The sequence below is a fragment of the Wolffia australiana genome, chromosome 16 (genome assembly GCF_029677425.1).
Source record: "Wolffia australiana isolate 7733 chromosome 16, ASM2967742v1".
In the NCBI taxonomy this organism is placed as follows: domain Eukaryota; kingdom Viridiplantae; phylum Streptophyta; class Magnoliopsida; order Alismatales; family Araceae; genus Wolffia; species Wolffia australiana.
Window position 1 is genome coordinate 5,834,199 of NC_135850.1, and position 10,038 is coordinate 5,844,236.

The 10,038-nt window shown below is 43.4% G+C and overlaps 1 protein-coding gene across 1 annotated transcript; it reads left to right on the forward strand.

Annotated features, from left to right (window-relative positions):
• The first annotated feature begins 975 nt into the window (after positions 1-975).
• LOC144713536 (transcription factor bHLH30-like) lies at positions 976-3,197 on the forward strand. The gene is made up of 2 exons (XM_078588128.1): positions 976-1,593; positions 2,655-3,197. The coding sequence occupies exons 1-2, from the start codon at positions 1,096-1,098 to the stop codon at positions 3,111-3,113; spliced, it is 957 nt and encodes a 318-aa protein (XP_078444254.1). The 5' UTR covers positions 976-1,095; the 3' UTR covers positions 3,114-3,197.
• Positions 3,198-10,038: the final 6,841 nt, after the last annotated feature.

Genomic DNA, 10,038 nt, shown 5'->3' on the forward strand with positions numbered 1-10,038 from the left:
AGAGATAGACGCAGAGAAAGAGAAACTCAGGTGAGGGTGAGAGAGAGCAAGACGAAGGGAAAGAAGAGTGCAGGTGAGAGAGAGAGAGACGCAGAGAAAAAAGGGACGTTGGTGATACAGAAAGACAGACGCAGAGAAAGACGCACGGAAAGAAGGGGGCAGAAGAGAGAGAGAGACTCAGATAAAAATAGACCAAGTGATAGAGAAAAACAGTGGCGCAGTGAAAGAGCGATACAGGTGAGAGAGATGCAGATAAAAAGAGAGCAAGTGATAGAGAGAGACGCAGATAAAAAGAGAGCAAGTGATGGAGAGACACAGTGGCGCAGTGACAGCGCGATAAAGAGAGGGAAAGAGGGAGACGCAAGTGTGTTTGAGAGAGAGAGAGAGAGACAGAGATAGAGAGAGAGAGACAGAGATGGAGAGAGAGAGATATGCAGGTTTTCCTGGGCCCAGGAATTGGGTTACAGAAGAAAGGGCTTGGGTAGTGCGGTGTCATCAACGGAATGGCAACTTTACCGAGAGAAGGGACACATTGATGGAGGGAAGGAAAAGAAACGATAGAGGAGAAGAGTGAGTTCCAAGGCAAATGATTAGGCAGTGTCCTTGGGTAAGGAGAAGAGGAGCGAGCGTGGAATTATACAACAAAGCTGAGCGTGGGCCATGACCGAGGAGAGGGAACCTTTTCCATTGCCAGACCTGGTCGGCTCTTTTCGTTTCGCCCTTCTGTTTTCTTTCCTCGTTTCTCACACAGCCAATAAGGCTCTGGCTTCGCCATACGCAAATGGTAACATCACAAAAGATCTAATTTTTTTCCTTATACTGAAGGAAGATTAAGTAAGCGAGACGCGATGATAAAGAAGAAAGAGACGAAACGAGAGTGGACTGAATGTGATCAATGGGTGGATAAATAAATGAGATTTATTTGAGATTGACGTTGATTTTGCTGTCAGATTTAAGTTTTGGGAGTAGCACGCAGTCTAAAAAAAGTGGCCCAAGACAAACAGCGGACGAGACTGGGAGGGGAAGAAGAAGTTGAGGGGAAGAGGGAGCTCTCAAAAAGAGACGGAGAATAAAGGGATATGCTAGATGTGAGAGATGGGAATGGAGGATAAAGGGTACCCGTCCTACTCTACCCAGAGCAGGATTCCTCCGGTCCAAGAACCCTATCTCCACCGCCATCTCATAGAAGGCGGAGAACTACCAAGGCAAACAACAACATCACGTCTACCGCCATCACTCGCCATGGAGTATAACCTTTGTGAAGGATTTCTCCTTCCTTTGGAGCCCACCTCTGTTCTATCAATGAGCTTCCCTCAATCGCATATACCGTGGACTTCTGAGGGGCGAAGTATGGACCCCTCGGACCCGGCCGGTCTTTATCTTGGGCCCAACGAGGCAGTAGTTTCGTCGGGGGCGGTCTCATCGCCGTTTACGATTATTGGCGCGGAATTCGGAGGAGTGAACGCCCAAGAGATTATAGACGCAAGAGCCTTAGCCGCATCCAAGAGTCATAGCGAGGCAGAACGTCGTCGGAGGGAGCGGATCAACGCCCATCTGACGAAATTGCGTAGTCTGCTTCCCAGCACAACGAAGGTAAGAATTTTACGTCATTATTAGTTCTAGCTCTCCTCACCGTCTGCGGCAGAAGTGAGGGCAATATTGAAACCCAGTAAAATCTTCCGCATGCTGATTGATGGTTCATCCATTTGCCCATAACCGAGGTAACAAATCGTTCATAGAATATTTTATTCCCCAGACCAGAGTCAGATGGATAGATACACAGAGGGTAAGAGAGATGAAGATCGGAGTATGCGTATGTGTGAGAGAGAGAGTCTGTGTTTGTGTCTGTGAGGTAGAACGAGAGAATCTGTGTGTGTGACATAGAGATAGAGAGTCTGAGAGAGAGGATCTGTGTGTGAGATAGAGGGAGACAGAGATAGAGAGAGAGTCTGTGTTTTTGTGCATGAGATAGAGACAAAGGGAGTCTGAGAGAGAGAGAGTCCGTGTGTGTGAGATAGAGAGTGACAGAGAGAGAGAGAGTCCGTGTGTGTGAGTAGAGAGAAACAGAGAGAGAGTCCGTGTGTGTGATTAGAGAGAGACAGAGAGCGAGTTTGTGTTATTCTGCATGAGATAGAGAGAGATAAAGGGAGTCTGTGTGTGTGAGATAGAGAGAGACAGAGAGAGAGTCTGTTTTTGTGTATGAGAAGAGAGAGATGAAGGGAGTCTGAGGGAGTCCGTATGTGTGTGAGATTGAGAGAGGCGGAGTCTGGTGTGTGAGAGAGCGAGAGAGTTCTTGTTTTTGTGTAAGAGATAGAGAGAAACAAATAGAGTCTGAGAGAGAGAGAGAGAGACAGAGACAGAGAGAGAGAGAGACAGAGAGAGAGACAGAGACAGAGACAGAGAGAGACAGACAGAGACAAACAGAGAGAGACAGAGAGAGAGAGAGACAGAGAGAGACAGAGAGAATGTGTCATGTGTGTGAGAGAGACTCTATGTACGTGTGTGTGAGAGAGAATCTATGTGTGTGTGTTAGGGAGAGAGATCAGATCGAAAACAAGGTCCTTCGAAATCCATAATCTCATTAGTCCTGAGTTGCGTTGTATTTTGCGGGCGGTGTCTATACTTGCTAAATTCATCAGTCTGTCCTTTCGCAGACCGACAAGGCCTCTCTTCTTGCGGAGGTGATTCGGCACGTCAAAGAGCTGAAGCGACAAACCACGGAGATCGCAGAAGAAAGCCAAGTGCCGACCGAGTCGGACGAGCTCACCGTAGACACGGCCTGCGACGAGCAAGGAAGATTCATCATTAGGGTTTCGTTATGTTGCGCTGACAGGCCCGAACTCCTACCCGACCTTATCAAGGCGCTCAAATCTCTGCGGCTAAAGGCCGTCAAGGCTGAGATAACTACTCTTGGCGGTCGTGTGAGAAATAGCCTCGCCATCCACACGACAAAAGAAGATAATAACGAACACCAGCAGTCTATCTTGGTGATTCGGGAAGCGCTGAAGGCTATCATGGAGCGGACATCTTCCTTGCTGGAGGCGTCCGGCGGTGGCGCGAAGAGGCAGAGGACAAGTTGCCTATCTAGTAGTCTGACTAATTCATCCCTCTAAATTGATAGAAGGGGTATAATGTAGACGTTTGAACCGCGCCAATACCGTAAATCCTTCTCCGTCACCATCAAATATCTTGTGCTTCTCTCATAGGCTTTTCGTTTCCACTTTTGGCTTGCGTTTGCTGATGGCGCACGAGAGAGAGAGAGAGAGAGAGTGAGAGAGAGAAAGATAGACTCAGTGAGAGAGAGAGAGAGTGAGAGAGAGAGATAGACTCAGTGAGAGAGAGAGAGAGAGAGATAGACTCAGTGAGAGAGAGAGAGAGAGACTCAGTGAGAGAGAGAGAGAAAGATAGACTCAGTGAGAGAGAGAGAGAGAGAGAGAGACTCAGTGAGAGAGAGAGAGAGAGACTCAGTGAGAGAGAGAGAGAAAGATAGACTCAGTGAGAGAGAGAGAGAAAGATAGACTCAGTGAGAGAGAGAGAAAAGATAGACTCAGTGAGAGAGAGAGAAAAGATAGACTCAGTGAGAGAGAGAGAGAACGATAGACTCAGTGAGAGAGAGAGAAAGATAAACTCAGTGAGAGAGAGAGAAAGAGAGACTCAGTGAGAGGGAGAGGCTCGGTGACAGAGACAGAGACTCAACGAGAGTGGGAAAGAGTCTCAACGAGAAAGAAAGACTCAGCGAGAGGGAGAGAGGGAGACTCAGCAAGAGAGAGAGAGAGACTCATCGGGAGAGAGAGAGAGACTCATGGGGAGGGAGAGACTCAATGACAGAGAGAGAAAGGGACTCAATGACAGAGAGAGAAAGGGAGAGACTCAGCGAGAAAGAGAAAGAGAGAAACTCAGAGAGAGAGAGAGATAGCAAGAGAGAGAGAGACTCAGCGAGAGCGAGAGAGAGCAAGAGCGACTCAGCTAGAGAGAGAAAGGGCAAGAGAGAGAGAAAAAACGAGAGACGGCAAGAGAGAGAGAGAGTGACTCAGCAAGTGAGAGAAAGAGAAAGCAAGATGCGGCAAGGGGGAGAGACAGGGAGACAGGGAGATAGGGAGATACAAGAAGAGACAGAGAGAGACATTGAGAGAGTGAGAGGAGATTTTGCGTTGTGCCATTATCTGCTGACGTATGAATGGTAGGTGTTGTTGCCAATTGAGGAAGAAGATCTTTTCCGTGGAGATGTGGAGACTGGAGAACAAGATTAACAGAAGCAGGGATTTTTCCCAGTGGGAACAGGGGCGAGACAAGCATTAATGGCGTGCTCAGCGCTTTCTTCCAGTGGAACATATCGTCATGTCTCTGCGGTGCGGCAATCCGTGCGTACATGTCTTCTTTTAGAGGCAATAGGGAAAAACATACACCGAATTGACCTTTCGAACAAAACGCATGCTTAGATGCTCTTTCCTCCCCCGGTGCTATGCGTCATTTTCTACCCTTGAAAAAACGAATGTGGTCAATGTTTTTGTCTTTAGTTTGAGCACTAAAACAACTGAATAATTGATTTTTAGGCGAAAGTCGGGATGGATAATCATGGATAAGACGATTATCTTATGGCTGTTCTTTAATTTTTCAGTGCGTCCATCTTATAATAATATCTCGGATTGAACACAAACATTATAATTAAGGTCTATGTCTTAATAATGGGAATTCGATGCAAACAACCTGTTAGAAATTTGTTTATTCTCTATATCTCTCGTCCTCTCACCCCTCTCTACCCTGGTTTTACTCTCTCTCGAATTATTTCTTTGTGGTTATTCCCTTGTCTTTGGAGTTCAATGTGGAGCCTCTCTCTATTGCAGCAAATGACAAGTTTACACCCAGTGACGTTGACATCATGCCGGTGACATACAAAGGTCTATTCTATCTCTCTATACACCATCATATTGACTGCGTACAGATCGGTTTTTTTGGCATCTTACCATAGCATCTTGGGTTTTTGTTCAACACAACAAAATTGAGTATCCTTAGGGCCACTTGCAATCTTAAACAGCTTTAGGGTCCTCAAGCTGTTATCCACTCTCTCAACAAAGACAACTATAATTATTAACCATCTTTTGCTATAAGATTGAGTTAACCTGATGGATCTCATAAAAAAATATTAAGTTTTGGATGAGTATAAAAAACGCATGCATATGGGCTGTGAACCCTTAGTACACACAGTTGGGGTTGGGTTAATTGATGCACAACTTGGCTAGACATCCAAATTATCTAACATAATGAAGAAAAAATAATTGGATGGATTTATGATTATATCCAATTATATGAAGACACCTGACTTTTAACAATATGGTCAGTGGGTTAAATGTTGTGTTTTGAGATGAAATTTTGAAGTAAATGGATAAGTATGTCATGTATCGATTGATGGCTAAAATTTTATTTCAATTATATTACATTATTAATTAGACCAAAATTAAACCGTATTAATCATAATTTGGCCCACATGGACATAGTTTTTTTTGATTTTTCCGATAGGAGAAAATATGTTTTGAATTTGTTTTTCAGAGTGGATAAAATCATGTCTTGCTTGTAATTTTTGAAATACAGAGTTGGATCAAAATCAAGCTTATTTTTTTGACTACAGAAAATTTTAAATAAATAATTATAACTATAAAGAGAGCATATTAAACTATCTGATAATAGGAAAATCCATGCATCAATATCGTGAATTCATGTTTTTGAGCAGTTAATTGATAATATATGTATGTTATCATATCCTAAATTATTTAATTTCATGTTTACATTAATTTCATGACTTCTCATTAGTTTTGATGATTTGACACGGCTTCCTACAATGAACTCTTGTTCAGATGGATTTCGTAGTATGCAATACTTATAAAACACAACAGATGCATTGGATACAAGTCCAATAACTGGTGCCCCTTTAGACTTTATTTTTTTCATAATTAGACGCTGGTCCAATAATTTATGCATCTATGTATTTTATATTTTTAATCATTGTACACAATCTCAGCGAATGAGAAGTCAACAAGAAAAATTGTCATGTTGCCATTGGACTGAATGTAAGATCATGAGACTTTCACATCGTTGGAACACTTCAATAGTAACTGCCAGGTGATAAGCCAAAAATAGGGGTAAATTTTATGCAATTTTAAATCCTTGTCGTTGTCAATTTTAGCTTATACAATAAAATTTATAAAAACTCTACTTAAGATGTGTAGTGATAAGTACGAGTGTCGTCCAAGGGAATCTAGTAAGGAATCCAATTGATGTTCTTCTTAAATAATTTGAACCTAATTGGGGTTAATTTAATCTTCAACAGAGATTAAATCACCCGAATTTGATGAGAACTTTGGAAAGGGGGGTAGAAGAGATGAGAGGAGTAGATAAAACAAGGGGCTCTAAGTTGAATTAATTGATCCAATTGAAAGGATCAAAGAATCCAATTAGAGAGATTAAGAAGAAAATTTAGAAGTGTTTTGGTTGGTTCTTTAGGTTTGACAATTCAGTAATAACTACTCTATTGGATAATGAAATGGAAAATTTAATATCCTAGAATGTTAACCCTTTTTATAAGCTTTTTTATAGTTTTCTTTTATATGCACTTGGAATAGCTAGGAAATCTCTTAATTTCTCCTCTAAATCCTAGTCAGGCCTTGTACATTCCGCTCAAGCCAAGCGATTTAGAAGTTCAGACAGGGATCAAGGAGAAAGATTAAGAAATTCAACTAACAATATCCAAAATACGCCAAAAGTTCAAATACAAAGAAGGAAAAATTACCAAATAGGTTGATCCAAGCTGAAGCTCCTCTCTTTCTTGCAGTTGTGATAGAGCACCATCAAGAATGAGCTCCCCCTCTCGAAATTTAGCTTTTATACTTAGGTTACATGGTAAAAATCACCATTTTACCCCCATTTAGTAATTAATTTTTATCTATCAATGTATGCTAGATCTGAATAATTCAAACAGATAGAAAGAGGGGATCAAGACGAGCAAATTCATAAAAAAATCATCTCAATCGGACTTCACGATCAAAAGTTATTAATAAATGAATTGTAAACCAATTTAATCCATTGGATTTAAATTCATTTATTTATTCATTTCTTTTTTTTAACATGCCATGACGTGTTGCTTTCTCATTGGCTGGCGCATTTTGAATTCTCCTTCTTGCAGAAAAGTCCTTTAAAAAGGCCGGAATTGCTGCTGGACGTCGCCCAAAAGTAATTGTATATATGCCCCTTGCGCACTCTCTCTCCTCTAGTTCTCCTAAAAACATTAAAACAAATATTAAATATTTGCAATAAAACCCTGGAACAGTTTAAATAACATCTTTACGCCTGCAACCACGACCGAGAGCTATTTTTGAGGGCATCATTGCAACTGAAATTTACAAAAAGCCCCTAGAAGAGGAGAAATTGCTTTAAAACTCATTTTCTCATTATAAATATATCCTCTTCCTCTTAAAAAATTAATTTCTCACTTAAATAAATCTCAAAAAATCCAATTAAATCCTAAATAAATTCTATAAAATTCCATAAAATTCTAGAAAATTCAGCATTGCATCCCCATAATAATTAAGCTTGAAATTAAATTTTAAACGTGCCATTTTCATTTAAAATGAATTATTTCAAGCTCAAATAAATCTCAGAAATTCATAAAATTAACAGAAAATATGGGGAAAATCAGAAATCACTTGGAAACATTAAATTTATGTAAATATATGATAACAACCCCATTTTAAGCTCTTTAAATGCATAAAATTGTGCTAATAGCATGAAATAAAGACCGAATTTAGGGTGTTATCACCAGGGATGTCACACTCAAAGAGGATACAAAAGCATCGTGCAGGAGAAACACTATTCAATGAATATGATCATGTCTAAGGAACATAGCATATTCTTTAGTTCCTCTCCCCCTAGCCTCACTCCATTTATCAAGAGGGACAACTAAGTATAAGTCTATATTCGAGACTCACCCCCAACATTAGTTGACCATTCATAAGTCAGAAAAAGGCATGACGGGGGGCATCTAGCACCGAAGACAGGTCTCAGCTAGTGTGTGGAGCGTGGGCTGAAGGAGAGACCCAGTGATGGTGCACACCATCAAGGTTCGTCGATGATGTCGTCCGCACCACCCGCCACCGTCATCGACAGCCGGGAGAAGATGCTCGATTATCACATTTTGATTTTCATCATTTTCCTAGTTGTGTCTTGTGTTTTCCGTATTCGTCATTTTGTTTTTGTCATATTTGCGACGTGTCACGTATGTCCGTCTTCGTCGTCATGGGAAGAGGCCCCTAGTCCTTTCCCCTTTCCCTTTATTCTTTCTATATTTTCAATTTCCCCTTTTTATTTCTTTGTAATGGGGGCCCATTCTATGAGGGCCCCTAATGGATCAGACTTCCCCCCCTTGTTGACCCACTTAGGGGGCCCAATTGACCTCTTCCCCCTTTATAAGGGAAGAAGACCGTGTTGTGAGTTTCTTGGTCTCAAGCCCCCTTTGAGGAAGTCGCAAGAGGGAGAAGGGGGTGGGGGGGGGAGAAGGAGGACGGTGAATCTCCATGGAGGGGGTGCTCTAAGAAGGGAAGAGGGAAATCGATCAAACTCCCCCTCCTTGCCTCATTGTTGTACCCCATCACCAATGACCCAGGCACTCGGGAGAGCCCACGCCGCACACCGACGGACGCTGAGTCCTGCCTTCGTTGTGGTGGTCAACGACCTTTGTCCCGATAAATTCGTCACTGCGCGATAATACTGGACCACTGACTGAGCTTCCCATTCAGTACCCTTGGCATTGTGGTGAAATTGAAGAAGGCCTCTCTGCTGGTCTGAAAATACCGACGAGAATTGGCCATTCCATGGCTGTTCGCCCGGGAAGAAAGCTTGATCGATCAATGGAAATCAGTCGATTGCACACCTCCCCTGTCGTTCTATCCGGTCGTCAACAATCCAAGCATTCGGGAGGACGCAAATTGTGCCCTCCGCGCCGTGGTGGTCAATGACCCTCATCCTTGGTAAGTTGGTCGCTACGCAAGAACCTTGGGCTGACGACTGGATTCCCTGCTCAGCACCCTGGGTGTGTGGCGGATTTGATGAAGGCCCTTCCGTTGGTATGAAAACTACCTACGAGGATTAGTCATTCCATCGCCGGGAAGAAAGCCTTATCCAGCAACGGGAATGAAGGGGAGTCATGCCGTTGTTGAAAATAACCTTGACCGCAGACTCAACATCCTGCTTGCCGCTGAGTCTTGATTGATCCTTCTCCGATCACTAGTTTCTGGGCTGGTCGTCGAAGGGCTTCCCACTGCCGTGGTCCAAACATCTGTTGGGGGTGTTCATTGGCGAACAACGTTGATCGGCACTGCCGGTCCTGGCCGTAGATCGACTGATCAACGGATCCGCTGCTTCCTGCACGTACAACCTCACTTATTGCCGCTCGCCTCCCGTCTTCGGCACTCAGACCAGAGGGTAACAATCACTGCTGCTCGTCCCTGCTGAAGATCTGCTTGAGTTGACTACATCGTCGCTCCACCAGCCCCAGCAGCCTTGCTTGAGCTGTGCCGACACTTGGGACACTTCCTGGTGCCGACAGCATCAATGCATCAACATAGGAAGCGCCACCATCATCACCCGAAGTCAATGCCATTGCTAAGGACACGCCGCCATCGTCACCGGACCAAGTCAACATGCCAGCATCAGGCACGTTTCCACCCATGCATGCCCCTTCATGCGTCCTGACACGTCGCCAAAGACAGATCCAGAACTGCCCTCTGACGTGACACGGAACCACATCGCTCGTTTTTATTTTTATTTTTATTAACTGTATTTTCTCTTTCCTCCAAGGCCTATATGTATAGGCCAATGTTCCAAGAAACAGTTAGGCAAGTCATAATTCAGGAATTGAGTTTTTGTTAACTCTTCTTGGAGGACTTGCCCTAGCCTCCCCTTCTCCGCAAATTGCCGCCGCTGTCGCCGCCCTCGTTGCTGCCACCGGTTACCACCCACCCTCCTTTCTCTCTTCCTTTCTTTCCCTCT

Bases quoted from the DNA above. Each gene is read 5' to 3' on its own strand.
- LOC144713536 (XM_078588128.1), top strand. From the start codon at position 1,096: ATGGGAATGGAGGATAAAGGGTACCCGTCCTACTCTACCCAGAGCAGG. The intron at 1,594-2,654 runs GTAAGAATTTTA...GTCCTTTCGCAG, and splicing joins TGCTTCCCAGCACAACGAAG to ACCGACAAGGCCTCTCTTCT.